Source organism: Giraffa tippelskirchi, chromosome 7 (assembly GCF_054371585.1).
Source record: "Giraffa tippelskirchi isolate mGirTip1 chromosome 7, T2T-mGirTip1v1.2.pri, whole genome shotgun sequence".
In the NCBI taxonomy this organism is placed as follows: Eukaryota; Metazoa; Chordata; class Mammalia; order Artiodactyla; family Giraffidae; genus Giraffa; species Giraffa tippelskirchi.
In genome coordinates this window covers 136,934,733-136,951,615 of record NC_137281.1, presented here as the reverse complement: position 1 = coordinate 136,951,615, position 16,883 = coordinate 136,934,733, and the positions used below count along the sequence as shown (strand labels likewise).

The 16,883-nt window shown below is 43.7% G+C and overlaps 2 protein-coding genes across 5 annotated transcripts in view; one reads left to right on the top strand and one right to left on the bottom strand.

Annotated features, from left to right (window-relative positions):
• ZBTB25 (zinc finger and BTB domain containing 25) overlaps window positions 1-4,153 on the top strand; it is a 52,113-nt gene extending 47,960 nt beyond the window's left edge. Inside the window, exon 6 of the mRNA XM_081509912.1 lies at window positions 3,233-4,153. Coding sequence (XP_081366038.1) covers window positions 3,233-3,236 — 4 coding nt within the window. The 3' untranslated portion in view covers window positions 3,237-4,153. The remainder of the gene's footprint in view (window positions 1-3,232) is intronic.
• Window positions 1-16,883, bottom strand: part of MTHFD1 (methylenetetrahydrofolate dehydrogenase, cyclohydrolase and formyltetrahydrofolate synthetase 1) — a 72,064-nt gene that overhangs the window by 6,060 nt on the left and 49,121 nt on the right. For 2 of the 4 annotated variants that reach the window (XM_081509870.1, XM_081509869.1), the window contains 10 exons: window positions 13,731-13,833; window positions 11,786-11,862; window positions 11,031-11,171; window positions 9,495-9,563; window positions 9,139-9,250; window positions 8,906-9,045; window positions 6,373-6,414; window positions 3,733-3,833; window positions 2,714-2,891; window positions 271-378 (listed from right to left, as the gene is read on the bottom strand). In XM_081509870.1, coding sequence (XP_081365996.1) covers window positions 271-378; window positions 2,714-2,891; window positions 3,733-3,833; window positions 6,373-6,414; window positions 8,906-9,045; window positions 9,139-9,250; window positions 9,495-9,563; window positions 11,031-11,171; window positions 11,786-11,862; window positions 13,731-13,833 — 1,071 coding nt within the window. Of the gene's footprint in view, window positions 1-270; window positions 379-2,713; window positions 2,921-3,707; window positions 3,834-6,372; window positions 6,415-8,905; window positions 9,046-9,134; window positions 9,251-9,494; window positions 9,564-11,030; window positions 11,172-11,785; window positions 11,863-13,730; window positions 13,834-16,883 lie in introns of all 4 variants that reach the window. The other 2 variants (XR_014059411.1, XM_081509871.1) reach the window with 2 other exon arrangements.

The window sequence follows — 16,883 nt, the reverse complement described above, 5'->3', positions numbered from 1 at the left end:
CAGACGTGAAGATATGACTCAAGGCAGGCTCTCAGCGCTTTAGTAAGACATTTCATATTTCCTCATGACTTTTCCACACTCACATACCAACTCCGGGAAGATAAAGAACTTGGGACTGGACCACCTAATCCATGCTCAGTATTTAACAGGGGAGGTGGCTGCCGCCCAGAGAAGGACAGCAGTGCCTGGCGGGGCTGGGAGAATGTGGGCATTCTGCCTCCAAGACTTGATGTATAAAGAGCTGAAAGAATACACCAACGACACACCTACCTGCTTTGTGTAGACTTCCGCTTTGTGCTGGGCTTCGGGGAGCAATTCAATGTCGTCAGCTCCATAGATCTTCTGCGCAATAATCCTGATTTTGTCCTCAATTGGGAGCTAACAGAGAGAGAGGGGAGACCATGACTAGACACCCATGAGGACATGAACCCTTACTTAGAGCAGTATTCCAGGTCAGAGTCCCCAAAACGGCCATAGATGTTTATACATATACAAAGATGGGCAAACAGTTTGAGGTTTACTGAATTAGAAATGTTTTTTTACTACAAGGTCCCAGATTTTATAAGCGGAAAATGTCCCACAGGTGTCAAGTTACTGTGTGTGTGTGTGTGTGTGTGTGTGTGTGTGTGCGCGCGCACGCGCGCATGTGTAAGATTTTACTAGGTATATCATCAACAATACTGCTGGCTACTGAAGAGTAACTATTTCTTAATAAATAAAAATAATGCTCTAATAGTGACAATCAGTCTCCCATCAAAGCAGACTTGGGATACTGTTTATGAAATAAGACAACTGATACCCATTCACAGAACCCCCAGTGTGTACAGATGCTACCTTTAACACAAATGACTGTCAACTGCTGTTACTTTAGAAACAGTTATAAAAACAAAATCATCCACATATTTAAACAACAATCTAATGACTTATACGATCAACATACAACAAGGATAGTGGGAAAGGATGTTTTTCATGGCATTTGTGTAGCAGACAGAGGCCAGCGGTCCAACCAGTGACCTCCAGGTCTAATGAGGAAGCCCAGGGCTGCTTCCTCCAGGGCAAAACCTTCAGAAGTGGCGGCTGGCCTCTGAAATACTCTTGCAGCCCAGCTCAAGGCACTCAAATTCAAGAGCAAACAGCACAAGGAGAAACTGCCTGAAGGAAATGGGAAAGACACCTACTCTCACAGGTAACCTGGGTGAGCAAATCACTTAAATTAGGCGGTATGTGACTCCATGCCCCCTAGCAACGAAGGCTAACACTGGGCGAGTTTTGCTTTCTGAAAAGAATAATTACCTATGAAAACAAGTATTTCCTTTGTGAACTAAACTGTGATCATTTACGAGGCGGCTTTGTATAATAGACATGAATAAAGTGAAGCTATTCAACTGCGGCTTTATAAAGATCCAATAGAGATTACTTTCATATGCCTCTTATAACTGGAGCTCTATAAATGCCAAGGCACATTCAGAACTTCTGAAGCAAAAGTACTTTCGTTGAGGAGTGATTTAAGACCAACAGACGCTGAATAAGACAAAATACGACAGCTTCCCGTCTGTCAGATAAAAGTTCCAAGTAGAAATGGGTTATAAAGTCCTCATTATCCCACCTCTTCCAGGCCTCCTTCTCACCTCCAAGGACTGGGGTTCCCCACTCACGCACTGTGGATGCGGGCTTAGAGAGTGTGTCTATAAATGCTCTGTATTTGTGTGCAAATTTCTTTTGGGCATTTCCCCAAAAGACAGTTGGTTGAACAGGTTTTCAAACCAGTCTATAAAACTAAAGCTCAACAGGAAAATGTCCATGTCAATAGAACGTTAAGTAACTGTAATTAAGATATAAGCAGATTAGATCTGCGAGGGGCAAAGAAAACAAGACTGTTAAAATTCATGAGTAATAGGGTTTGCTTCCTTCTACCTTTTTATGGCTATTTTTGAAAGTCTATCATTATCTTCTAAAAACCAGGCCAAAAAGCAGCCTAGATAACACAAGCAGAACCAGCTGCAACGTCCATGCCATGTTCCTAACGAAGTTGGCAGTTGTTGCTATGGGCAGACAGCTTAATGTCCAATCGCCTTCTGAAGTACACGGACAGAGAACTGACAGCAAAGTACAACCCTATAATAAGAACAACCATTTTGTGAACTAACTTTATTGTACCCCAGAATAAGCAGGTGCTTCTGCCTACGCCAGATGTATCATAATTTACTCAGTGACAGAAAGGACGCTGAAGCCTGCCAAGGTGCTCTGGTTTCGCGCCTGAGTGCTTCTCTGAATCCGAGGCAGCCCCGCACCAGGAAGTGTGTGCAGAACCACATTGCTTTCCCCTATACTGGGGAGCGGTCAGATGACACTTCTGAGCTTGATGTAGCCCAGTGCCAGTTTGCAGTAACATGGCTGGTGCCCTGGTTTAAAGGCTGTGCTTCTCTATGTAAGCCTTTCTCCTGCCAGAAAAGGGGCTGTACTGTGCGCCTTTTCAAAAGTCTGGACGTGAGCCAACCTCCTGGGGTGTTCTTGTCTGGATGCCCACCTTGGTCAGAAAGCAGCAATGTATGTTGTTAAGAAAGCTGTCTGGAGTTGGGAGTCCAGGCTGTGGTCGTGTAACTCACCTCCATGAGACTGAAACCCACAGGTTGAAGCTGCTAAACACGGGCTCTAAACAGAAACCTCACTGTGCTTTTTTGGGTTTTTTTTTTGCATACAGCAGTTAACCCACCTTGAGGTTGTAGAGGAGCTGGAAGCTGCTGGGAGCCGCAGCTGCCCTCTGGACGGCCCTGGCCAGCGCCAGGGCGCCCTTGCCTCCTTCTGCCCAGTGAGTGCACTTCACAGCATCAAAAGCGCCATGTTCTTTGGCCAGGCGGCTGACGAGGTCCAGCTCGGCCTCTGTATCTGTTCTATAAAGACAGAAGTTCATGTTAAAGCACTGATGATGGTGGGAGAGGACAGAATTTTGTCATGTTTTTGCCATAAAAATCCATGTGCATTACCCACTGATAAACGGACACTAACTGAGTAACACTGCTTGGGTTTGAACCCTGACTTTTTTTTACCAGCTGGGTGACTTGCAGTGTCTGGATGCCCACGTGGGTAGAATGGGCATAATCACTGCATTTCATTGGGATGTCGTGAGGCTTAGATGGCAAACACATGCAGGGTACTTAGAACATTCTAGGCACATCATAAGGAATCAATAAATACTAGCTTCTCAAAACTTTTGTTTCCTATTTTGCTGCAGCTAGATCATCAGAACAAGATCAAAACCAGCGTCGGAATAACTAAACAACCCATGCAAGCTCTCTTACAGGAACACTTCCAGGTCAACATGCTTAATAAACTGTCAAGACACTATCCCACCAGACCTGGAGAAATAATGGAACTGTAGGCCCATGACCTTATCTTAGCACAAAAGGCCTTTAGAGACCAGAAAGAACATTTAACTTCTGGCCTGTGACTTCACCTGATGAGGATGGGCACCCACATGAGCCAAATCTGACTCCACACCCTCAGCAGGGAGGGTGACTAGTCCCCTGTGACATATGCAGTGCCTGTCATATGGCAGGCTCTCGTCAACGGCTCCCAAAGCAAACGCTTGATAACTGACAGCAGCAACTGAAGAAAAGAACAAAGCTAAGAGCTGTGCTGCACATCCGCTCCAGGAGATGTCTGGTGGCCATTTCCCCCAGTCTCCCTCAACTCTTTTCAAATCCCACCTCAACTCTTACACCCCATACTTACTTGAAGGCGTTCACAGCCACTACCACCGGAACGCCGAACATCCTGGCATTTTCAATTTGTTTCTTCAAGTTACTGAAGCCTTTTTCAACCAGCTCCAGGTCCTGCAGAAACAACAGGGAAAGGTCTGGAAAGTTAGAGGGCAGAACTTAAAACAGCTGCAGGTTCTTCTTAAAAGAGAAACTGTCTCCTTGAGCCAGCAGCCACTTGCTGTTACGACGAGCAGACAGAGCGCAGAGGCGGTGATGTGTTCCCCAGGCTGTGCCGAGTGACCTGCGACCCTGGAGCGAGCTGTGCTCACAGCTTGGCTGCCCTGAAAGCTGAGATTTGCCTGTGTGTCTGCTCTCACCACGCCATACCTTAAGAGTTTATTTGCTGTTTGAAGGGACTCAGATGCCCTTAAATAAATTATATTTAAAACCTCTGTTTTGTAATAGATTGTATGTACTTCTACGGCACAATGGTACAAACTGACTGTTCAGCATGGCACAGACGCTGCCATCAGAAGACAGGCCCTAGAACACAGTGCACAAAAAAGTCAAAGTGTCAGTCACTCAGCTGTGTCCCACTTTTTGCGACTCCATGGACTACAGCCCCCCAGGCTCCTCTGTCCAAGGGATTTCTTAGGCAAGAATACTGGAGTGGGTTGCCATTTTCTCCTCCAGGGGATCTTCCGAACCCAGGGATCGAACCCGGGTCTCCCACATTGCAGGCAGATTCTTTACCATCTGAGCCACCACGGAAGCCCTGTGCATGGCATTTGTCAGAAAATGTGGAGTCATCAGTAGTGCTTCAAAAGGTTTAAATGAACTCAACCATAAACCTTGTATCAGAAATAAGATAAATACCACCTTTAAGAACCAAATACTATGAAACTGAAAGGAAAGTAACTAAGGAAACATTTTAAAATATGCTTCCTGGAGCACTGTTTGCAGCATGGGAAGACTGCAAACAACACAAACCTCCTCCAACAGGGGACTGAGTCAGTGAATTATGATATACACACTCAATAAATATGTACCATGCACATGTCATGAAAAGTGAGATAATCCATATTAGCACAGAACCTCTCAAAGATGTACTAAAACTGTGAGACTATGAAGAGCTTAATTAATGCTATTTTTGGAGAAATACAAAAATACATGTGCATATGCATGAAATTTTAAGTGTTGAGAGATATACACTAAACAGGGGACTCATATAGCATATATATTATAATCTTATTTTTTTTTTACAAAGTGTATGTTATTATATTAGCTTAAAATACATTAAGTATTTTAACAATGAAAACATCATGGTCTCACATACAAATATGTACCCAAGATCATGGGTAAAACCCAGCAGTAGTAGTGCTTGGTTTATGGATTCCATAAAACCATGGGAAAAAGGGTAAGATAAAGCACAAAACAACTGAGATTATTACAAACATGATTTGTGGTTTTTTTCCCCCTTCAATGACTGAAAACTGAGATTAGAATTTAGTTGACATTCCAAAGAGCACAGCTAATTCCTCACCTCTAGTCACATGAAAACCAATTAATATGTAAGACTGATTGAGAACAGTTTTAAATAAGGCGAATTTCTTAAATGAAGACACCAGCTGGGCCAGTGAGGGGCAGTCACTCTAATTAGACACAGGAAAGGCTGAGGGGTGGCAGGGGGGCCAGAACTGTGAATTCCCCTCCTACGCGTGAATCACACAAATGACCATAAAAGGCAAATCATAACTCAGAAGACAGGCAGGCTGAAGGCACCAGCAATGCTTTGCTAGCTGCTTTTGAATTACTTCATTTGGGGGCTGAAAAGTGACCCTGTACTGCCTGACAATTTAAAAGCCTCCCAAAAAGGCAGAGAACTTGAGTCAACAACGGTGATAGCCGCTGACCTTACTGTCTCACATGGTGCCCTCACCTCTCTCAAGACCACCTCAAACTGGAGCCAGAGATGCTTCTCGATGGTAATGATACACACATGAGAAGCTTTACGCTCACAATTCTTTGAGCTCCTGCTTACTGCTATAAACCATATCAGTTTATGAAAATCTTGCCTAGAAAAATAACCAGGGTGCTGACCTTATCTTGGCCCTTGACTATGAATTTAAATCTGCAGAGAAAAAAGCATTTCAGAAAATCCCCCTACTTGCCTCTGATTTGAATGGCATTTGCAAATCAACCAGCCAATGCAGGGAAGACAAGGAAACCTCCATTAGATTAGTGCATGGTTTCTTATTTCTTTGTAGTGGGGGGTATCCTATGAATGGTAGCATCCCTCTTTAGCAGCATCCCTGCCCTCTATTCAGTGCTCTGAATGCCAGTAGCACTCCCCAGCTCCAGTTGTAACAATCAAAAATAAATGTCTCTAGACATTCCCAAATATCCTAGGATGGGGGGAACTGCTTCTGGTTGAGAATCAACCACTGGGCTAGGGGAGTGGTTTTACTGATATCCTATGTGGGCAACTGTTCTATGAAGCATTTCTTCCCTGTTTCATTTAGTACAGTTGTTCAGCACACTATGGGCCCCTTGCTCCCAGGAACAGCCCTGGGTTATATGACAGCCCACTCACTTCCACATATGCCAGGCTGAGAAATGCTGATTTGGAATGTGGTGCATCCTAGGGCAAGCAATAAGTGACTGAAGTTACCTCCTCTATGTAGGCCTTGGGAAGTGGAATTCCAGCAGTAACCTGGAAGATAAAGAAACAAAGTCAGAGGCATTTTTACTTACAATAGGATTTTAGCTTCTAATGGTGCTTTGCCATCTGTTCAAAGCCAGAAGCTGCCGCCTTGGGGCAGGGGGCTGGGGGCTGGGGGTCGGGGTGGAGGATATACAGCAGTAGAAAGCTGTTTCCTGCCTTAAGGATTTAGAGCAAATGACCAAAACTATGGCACAGAACAAAAGTCACCGCTTTGAGCAGGGTGGGAGACCTTCATGAACTGAATTAAAGAGAGGAGATGGGACGAATCTATGAAGGCAGGCGGGGGAAGGGATGTGTTCCCCTGTGAGTGAAGCACACAGCAGCGGGGGTGGAAGCAGAGCTGAGTACAGGGAAAAAGGCAGCTGTCAGCACTGCAAGAGCCACCTTGAGACGTCCGCTGTGGAGTCTGAGGTGCGCCCGGCAATGTATTCATGAGCTGGTCCACCAAGCCAGCCCACACCTCGTGGAGCTCAACTGGGTGCATGGGAGCTGAACTGGGGCACGTGAGCAGCACAAACAAGAGGAAAACAACACACAAGGATTTTCTCTCTCTACGGTTAGAGGGACCTGGTGGGACCTACTGTATTCACAGGGAAGTGTGTGAGGGTGAAGGCACTGATTCCAGGGACCCCACTGGGCAATGGACTAAGAAACCTCCCGAGTGCTCTGCTCCCTTTCTCAGAGACACCATGGTGCTCCAACTCCAAAAGGGGCCTCGGAGAGGTGGGGCAGGAAGCTGGGACCTGAGCCCACGCTCCGGGCCTCACATGGCTCCAGGAGGCACAGGAGCAGCGGGCCAGGCTCCCAACAGAGCTGTGTGCAAAGCTCTTCTCTCAGTGCTGCCAGGTGACACGCCCACATGATTCCTCAGACCATGAGACCAGGAGGAAGGGAGGCGCCATGGCGAGAGGATGAGTGAGGGGATGGAAGAGGAGAAACGCTGGCTATGATGAGGAAGAGAAAGGGAGCCCATTCCACAGCCCCGCAGAAAGGGGCATCCTGGGTTAGGAGGGCCACAGGACAAGAGAACCGGAGAGGTGTGCTGGGCTGTGACGGCGGTGGTTCTCCCCTTGGGGGGACCTAAACCTTTCCCAGGGTCCAAGAGGTCAGGACTGCTTCCACAACCCCAAGATATTACGGCTCTTTTCACTCTCATTCCCTCAGGAAGTCCACAATGGATTTGCCCACAGATTATGTGACATGTGACATCACAACAGATCAAATGCTAAAGATGAGAATCCGGCAGACATTGATTAAGCCAGATACCGAAGAGATCTGAAAAACGTACGATGCCCAAATGTTGTTTTGGAAAATATAGTCACTTTTCACTGAAAAAACAAAGGTATTTATTTAGCATTTAATTATGCTAATATTTATGCTAAAATTTAATTCCTAATATGGTAAATATCATAGACACAACTCACCTGAACAAAAGCTCTTACAGGCCTTCAATAATTTTAAGTGTGTCAGGAAGGTCTGAGGCCAACATTCTTGAGACCTGCTCTATCAGGAAAAGCCCTGATCACTATACTAAGAAACAGTGATTTTCTTCTGCAGATGAGGAAGGTCTTACTGCTCAAGCTATAAGACCAGCTCCCAGAGGATAGGAATTTAATATCTCATCAACTAATTCCTGAAAAAGAGAACCATATCTTCACATGTACATGCTGAAGAAAAGGTTACGATAGTGATGCTGTTAGTCATTCAGTCGTGTCTGACTCTTTGCAGCCCCACAGACTGTAGCCCACCAGGCTCCTCTGTCCATGGGATTCTCCAGGCAAGAATACTGGAGTGGGCTGCCATTCCCTTCTCCAGGGGTTCTCCCCAGTGCAGGGATCAAACTGGGTCTCCTGTATTGCAGGTTGATTCTTTACCGTCTGAGCCACCTGGGAAGCCCGATAATAGAGCAAAAAGTACAATTTTTAAACAGTGTGAACTGAGGAAAATACAAAGTTTCAGGATAGAGCTGAAGGAAAACCATGCTCACCTGTTTTCCCCATCACTGGAGGCAGTCCCAGCATACCTGCCCTTCTCCTCCTCCTCTCCCCAGCCCAGTCTGTTATCAGTCCTGCCTGGCACGCTGACCTCTATCTCAGCTAAATGGTTTGGCTGGCTGGCTGGCTGCCAGCGGCACCATTAGAGGGAATGGGACTCAGATTTAAAAATAACAGTCTGAACATACAGGAGTTTTTCGGTAAATATAGCCAAGTACATGTCCTCGGAGGGGTTTGGATACTATCAGCTGTTTTCCTCAGAAAGGTAGGCCATGAGGCCAACCTTGGCCCTCCCCAAGAGCTGGGACTACCTGTGAGTGATGAGAGGGCCAGTACAGGAGCCATCTGGATGTGCCCCGCTCTTGGTACCCTGATAATCATAAGGGTAAGAGCAGCTTAATGAAGAAACAGGCAGGAGTCATCAGCTTCCCTTTAGCCTTTAGAACATGTGTGAGGATCAGACCCTTCCAATCCCTGATTCTCACCGTGGGGCCACCTCCGTGCATTTTCAGAGCCCTGACAGTGGCGACAAGCACCACCACGTGTGGGCGGAGACCAGAATACCGGCATTTGATGTTAAAGAACTTTTCCATTCCAATGTCTGCTCCAAATCCTGCTTCAGTCACTGTAAGGAGAAAAGCAACTGTAAAAATGCTACCCCAACTCCCTTGATGCTGAAAGAAAAACGGTCTACCACTGCTTTTGCAAAAGTACTTGCCTACAAACCCTTCAGGACCGACAAGCTTGAGCGCAACCCTGTCTGCGATGATGGAGGAATTCCCGTGTGCGATGTTGGCAAACGGCCCAGCGTGAACAAATACTGGAGTGCCCTGTGGAAATCAAGACGTCGTGAGCGAAGCTGCTTCAAAAGGGACCATTCAGTCAAGGGGAACCAAAATTAGTTGGCATCCAAAAGAAAAAGGGCAAGTATGAAGCCACCTCTTCTATATTTCAGTGAAGTCTCAGTCATAACTATGAGAAGAATGGGAATAAACAGATGATCAGGAAAAGAAGTGTCTCCCTAGGGACACTGCTTTCCAACCAGTCCAGGATGGCGGGAGTCACTCTGCTCACCTCTAATGTCTGCATGAGATTGGGCTTGATGGCATCCTTCATAAGGACCGTCAATGCTCCACTCACTCCCTACAAAACAAAGGCAAGAACAGTTCATTCCCACCAGCAAAAACCCTACTTTTTGAAGCCAAAATTCAACATTCTTAGGTCTTCCATTTTTGGCCATCTTAGACTAATGATTATTTTTACCTAAACTAGACCAGCCATTCATGCACTTATAAGCTACTGATTACCTTAAAGGAGAATAGAGAATGAAAATGACATTCATATGTAAATTCTGGAAAAATACGTAATCCTGGAAACAAGCATCTCAGTGAAGCTCTGGTTACTGATCCATGTGGGGAATCCATTTTAGACAGCACGAAAACGCTAGTTCCTAGGATACTGAAGTATAGGTAACTCTGGTGTCTGGACAGAAATGGCTGTAAACCAAATTTAACACGTGTGTCTTGTACCTTGGGGCTTCTCCTGTGGCTCAGCAGTCAAAAAAAAAATCTACCTGCAATGCTGGAGCTGCAGGAGACACTGGTTTGATCCCTGGGTTGGGAAGATACCCTGGAGAAGGGCATGGTAACCCATTCCAGTACTCTTGCCTGGAGAATCCCACGGACAGAGGAGTCTGATGGGCTACAGCCCATAGGGTTGCAAAGAGTCGGACATGACTGAAGCAACTTAGCACACACACATGTCCTGTACCTTAAACTGAAAATTTACCCAGGAGTTCAACATCAACTCTTACATATCAGGACCTTCTTTTAAGCCATCCAACCATGGATGAACAAACTGGTATCAATATAAGATAAAGCTATAGATTTCAATTTCCATGAGTTTCTAGGTTTCTGGTTTGGTATAAAAATTTAAAGCAATTTTTGTTCTTACACAGAGAAACTGAAAACAAAAAATTAGTTATTTCCTCCTTTTTCTGAATTCATCTGACATACCACTAATTGTAGGCCAACCATTTTGGTGTGTGTCAACACAAATAGGCTTTTTAAAAATTAATCTAGAGATTATCTCATTTAATCTCATTCATATTACCATGTAGACAGTTCAGATATAATCCTGACATGGACAACTAGCCAAGCAGGATTGTTAGAAGACCAGGTTGAGCTGTTTCCAATGTGGTCATCAGTGTGGATATGGGGCCAATGAGTCTCATGATGAGAGGTCTCTGTGCAAGGAGGCCTGTTGTGGGGAGGGGCTGGGGTGGGACTCTAAGCTCAGCTCTAAGGGACTTAGACTTGGGACTCTTGATGCTCTCTGAAACTGAAGTCAGACACCCTCTCTTGGAAATATTCACAGGTTGAATATAAATGCTCAAACCACCTGAAAACTGTGGTCTATTACTGGAGCATCCTGCCTGTCACTCTCTGTGGAAGTGTTTTTTTTATAAATTTCGTATTTATTTACTAAGTAAAAAGATCACATGACTTCATTAGTTAATTGCAGTATCTTCACTATACCATAGTTTGTGTTATTGGTAGCTGCTGAGAGAGGCTGGGAATACAGACACAGAGGAATCACCCCGGGACCCACCAGATCCTCGGTACTGATGGGCTCCCCTTTCTTGCTGGACGCCACCACCATTTTGCCCAGTCTCTCTCTCATGTCCTCTAGAGAACTGGTGAGAGCCAGCACAGCCATGATCTCACTGGCCACGGAGATATCAAACTGGGCCTGTCGGCAGGGAAAAGACACAACAGGGAAAACTGTGTGAAACCCAGAAGCGTGGATTTCCTTTACATCCTAGGCTTAAGCAAATAACGTAAAAGGACAGAATAAAAGAACAGCACACGAAGAACTATATGAAAATAAATAATCCCCTAAGAGCAAAAAAGTTTGTAATTAAATATTCCAAGACTTTGAATAGACAGTTTTTAGGAATAAAAGTCCTAGAAGGACCAACAATCCCTCTGGAGGCAGCTTGTGCTTATGTGATTATGGTTTCCCTAATATACAGGGACTGACACGGAAGCTCTCACACCAAAGAGACGTACTGCATGATGGCTACAAAAAAGAAGCAATTTTAATCAATTTGTGTCCAAGGATATTCACTGGGGGCTCCCCACCTCTAGGAGAAAATGCTAGGGGAAAATACACAGGTGACACATGGGATTTACTGCAAAAGCTGTCAAGAGCGCTCAATGCCACACACCTACTCGCTCCCACTTTAAAAGGAAGAAGGTGGAACAACACCTGGGTGAATCAATCGATTGGGAAAGGACGGAGGAGGAGAGAAGCAGCAGAGATCCAGTCCCCATGAACTAATCTACTTTGAAAGGAACAATTACCGTCCGTGAGTGCCCCTTCTCCGTTGGAGCCAGTCCGATTGTGATCTTCCTCAGGAATCTATCGTTGGTATCCAGCACTACAGGAGAAAGGGAAGATGCAGAAGAAAGATACAGTAGACACAGAAGAAAGGAAAAAGGACCATAGAGTTAAAGGGACTCACAGAATTTTAAAGCAACAAATCTAACTTAGTGACTATTTGATTTCAAATTTTATGGTAAAGCTAGAATATGGGTTCAACTTTAGAAATGATGTTCACATACTGTTAATGTGCAGGAATCAAAGACAGGATTGTAGAGTGGCTTTGTTTATGCTTTCTAGAGAATTCAAACAATTATTAAATAACTAGAAATCTGGAATCTGTTTCAAAGCATATTCTAAATTCCACAGAAAACAGAGCAGGTCACTGCTTCAAAGGGCCAAGGTTTGTGCTGTTTCATGGGATGACTCACTGATTTTACACAACCCTGAGAACCACAAAGGCCATAAACACAGGGCAAGGGCAAGGCCTTTTGAAGCAGGCTGGGTGACAGGCCTGCTCTTTCCTTAGTATGTGTAGATGAAATAGTTTCCATTCTGATGACACAACATCAATCCAATTGCATACCCTTGGAAAACATGGCTTAGATCAACCAACTAACTACTCTTAATCTCACCTCCTAGGTCTAACTTTGGTGAACATTTTAATGTATTCCCAATTTTGTTTTTTGTACGACATGTCAAAAATAGCAACAAAACACAAAATGAACAGTGGCAAACCAGTTCACACTTCCAGGGTGGGTCAAAGAGGAGAGGCATTTTTAAGGTACTTGATAACATGCTGAATTTTTTCCCATAATACCATATTTAAACACTAAAAGCAGTGTCTTGTACAGCACCTGGAGACACACACACAACCCCATTCTGACAGTGAAGGATGTAATGAGTTGTTGGAGCTTATCCTTTTTTTTTTTTTAATAGTGTCAAGTTCCTTGTATCTAATTTCTGTGTATAAAACAGCCAATGGGTATGATCTGTTTTTTTCCCTTGTCTGCTTCTACCTTCTCAGGAAGCATGAAATTACATATAAAGCAAAGGAAAAGTGAAGGAGATACCAAATTTTCAAACTGGATCTTTATTCCTCACAAAATATTATACCCTAGGGTTAAAGCTACTGAAACAAAGGAAGAGAAATATCAGTGTAGTTTTAGATGTTAAGAGAGTTACCTTAACAATGCCATTAGCTAGCACAGTAATTGAGCCAATGACAATCACAAAATCAGTCAATAAATTGCTTGTTAGCTGCATTCTGGGCACCTATATAAAAATCCCTTCTCAGCAGTGATCGAGTTTAGATGGATGAACTGTTGGTACAAAATAAAAAACTAGGCCATGCTGGCTGACGTAAAGAAAGGCAACATATGTCAGGGAAACCAGGCAACTCACTCACCAACTTGCTAAATGTTTAGACCTTCAAGGCTACCTACTTTGTTAAAAGAGAGTTTAACAAAATGAGGTAAAAATGAGTAGGCAAGCTCCAGAGCTACAAGAAAAATCAAGTCACTTATGCCAGACAAAAATTCTAAGAATAAAGGGCAACATGATTCAAGAAGTGATTAAACATTACTTCTCTACTTCATGACACTGACACTTGCTGCATAAAATGAAACTTGCAAAATGTTTCTTCTGGTTTATGCATGAACTTCCATAAAACCATCCTCACACCAATGAACACTGAGGAGCCAGCAAAATGTCCAACTGACCAAACAAAAGGAGGTTTGATTACAGCTAATAAGGAGAGAGACTGGTAGAGGTGGCCAGGAAAAGGAGTAAGTTGCCATCTAGGTCAGCCCTTAACCATGAACACAAGAACACCCAAGCTCTGGATCTCCCATTTTACCACCTTTTAGGAGGGCATGGGGTGTGCAGCATAACCGAACCAATGGGGTGTACGCCCTGCTCTGGTACCTCTTTGCCAAGTTATAGTTTCTGGATCAATGTCCAGTCTTGCAAATCTGTTTATCTCTTCATCTGTCAGTGTGGCAGGGTCAGTCTTTTCAATGCCTAGTCTCTGAAGAGAGAAAAAAATTAAAACAGAAATAAGACAAAACAAACGAAGCAAATAAAATAAAAAGAAATTTTTTTATCCCTATCTCCAGATAGGGTCCCCTCTAGGAAATATAAACCATGTTAAATTCAGAAGGGCAAATTATGATCCCTTTAGATAAATCTTTATTAATACCACTCACACATGTACCAAGGCATTATTAACATATTTGTCCCTATTACTGAACACCAGAGGCATTTCCCTAAACCAAAGCCTTATGTAAGCACAGTGACCAAAACAGGTCATATTAATTCACCATATGCAAACATATTGAAAGGAAAAGAAGTGCAAAGCTTTTTCAATCAAACAACTGAGAAGCCCAAGTCAAATGCAAAATCAGAAATGGCCAAAACAAGTAACAATCAATAAAAATCAATGGAAATCACTTTTAATGTTTTTTTTTTAAATAATGTGCCAATTTTTTGAAATATATAAAGGGATAAATAGTCCCTTCAATGCAGAGGAAAAGAAAAGACATCGCTCCAGCACAGTATATGCTTTTGAAGTAGCCCTATTGTTCACTGCCTTCTTACTGTTTCAAAAGGCACAAAAAAGCTTTCTCTTCCTCCTCATGGAACTTGGAAATTTGTTTCTTTACAATGTGTACTATGGTCACATCCTGAAATGGAAAATTCCTTTAAAACATACTCTCCTTTTCTCATAACTTGTGGTAGAGCTGAGTGGCCCATCAAGCCCTACTCTTCCCATAGTTTCCTTCCGGTGCCAACAGGACTTTGTTTTCAAACCTCAGGTGTGTTTTCAGAGTTGGTGCTCACTGGCTTGTCAAACAGCCTCACAAGCCTGGAACATGATATTGTTTACAGAGGTCAGCAAAACCCTCAGTCACTAAGTTGAGAATCTGCTGTTGATAGTCCACTCTTATTTATTTATTTGGTTGCACTGGGTTTTAGCTGTGGCACGCGGGATCTTTGATCTTCATTGCGGCATCTTTAGTTGCAGTATGCAAACTCTTGGTTGCAGTATGTGGGATCTAGTTCCCTGACCAGGGATCGAACCCAGGCCCCCTGCATTGAAGTATGGAGTCTTAGCCACTGGACCACCAAGGAAGTCCTGACAACCCACTCTTGACTGAGCTAGGGGGTTAGACTGAGATAACGAAGTACAAGAGAGAAAGTTTGGGAACCAGGAAACGGGACCAATGTTCTAGTTCTAACCTGTCGAGGGGTTCTGTGGCCATGGACAAGTCCCTTGTTTTCAAACCCTAGAGCTTTTTAAAGGATCATTTAAACACCGAGTCCAGTCCCTCCCCACACATGACAGAAAGTTCCACCAACAAAGGTTAAGATCAGTTGCCTGCTCTTTCCACCATACTTGTGGAACACAATTCTTTGACATAACAAGGTAGTAGCTGACTTACTTCCTGCATAGTATTTTTTGAGAGGTGTCTTTTCCCCCTCATTTGAATTGCCCTCCAATAGGAATCCCAGCAATCCCACCAGGGATCCCACTCCCACAGATCCCTGGCTTTCCACCACCTGTGCCTCCAGGTAAGTTTGTGGGTACTGTTGCTTTTGCAGTTGATGACAGTGTTGTGTTAGTTTCTGGTATACAGGAAAGTGATTCAGTTTCTTGGATCTTTTTGTGTGTGTTTCAGTTTTATATATATACATATATATATATATACACACTCACACACATACTTTTTATAAGATTCTTTTTCATTATACTTAAGATAGACGCAAAGTCCGATGCTGTAAAGAGCAATATTGCATAGGAACCTGGAATGTTAGGTCCATGAATCAAGGCAAATTGGAAGTGGTCAAACAGGAGATGGCAAGAGTGAACATCGACATTCTAGGAATCAGAGAACTAAGATGGACTGGAATGGGTGAATTTAACTCAGATGACCATTATATCTACTACTGTGGGCAAGAATCCCTTAGAAGAAATGGAGTAGCCATCATGGTCAACAAAAGAGTCCAAAAGGCAGTACTTGGATGCAATCTCAAAAACGATAGAATGATCTCTGTTCGTTTCCAAGGCAAATCATTCAATATCACAGTAATCCAAGTCTATGCCCTGACCAGTAATGCCGAAGAAGCTGAAGTTGAATGGTTCTATGAAGACATACAAGACCTTCTAGAACTAACACCCAAAAAAGATGTCCTTTTCATTATAGGGGACTGGAATGCAAAAGTAGGAAGTCAAGAAACACCTGGAGTAACAGGCAAATTTGGCCTTGGAGTATAGAATGAAGCAGGGCAAAGGCTAATAGAGTTTTGCCACGAGAACGCACTGGTAATAGCAAACACCCTATTCCAACAACACAAGAGAAGACTCTACATGTGGACATCACCAGATGGTCAACACCGAAATCAGATTGATTCTATTCTTTGCAGCCAAAGATGGAGAAGCTCTATACAGTCAGCAAAAACAAGACCGGGAGCAGACTGTGGCTCAGATCATGAACTGCTTATTGCCAAATTCAGACTTAAATTGAAGAAAGTAGGGAAAACCACTAGACCATTCAGGTATGACCTAGATCAAATCCCTTATGAGTATACAGTGGAAGTGACAAATAGATTTAAGGGACTAGATGTGATAGACAGAGTGCCTGATAAACTATGGACAGAGGTTCGTGACATTGTACAGGAGACAGGGATCAAGACAATCCCCATGGAAAAGAAATGCAAAAAAGCAAAATGGCTGTCTGAGGAGGCATTACAGATAGCCGGGAAGAGAAGAGAAGCGAAAAGCAAAGGAGAAAAGGAAAGATATTCCCATCTGAATGCAGAGTTCCAAAGAATAGCAAGGAGAGATAAGAAAGCCTTCCTCAGTGATCAGTGCAAAGAAATAGAGGAAAACAACAGATTGGGAAAGACTAGAGACCTCTTCAAGAAAATTAGAGATACCAAAGGAACATTTCATGCAAAGATAGGCTCGATAAACGACAGAAATGGTATGGACCTAACAGAAGCAGAAGATATTAATAAGAGGTGGCAAGAATACACAGAAGAACTGTACAAAAAAGATCTTCACGACCCAGATAATCA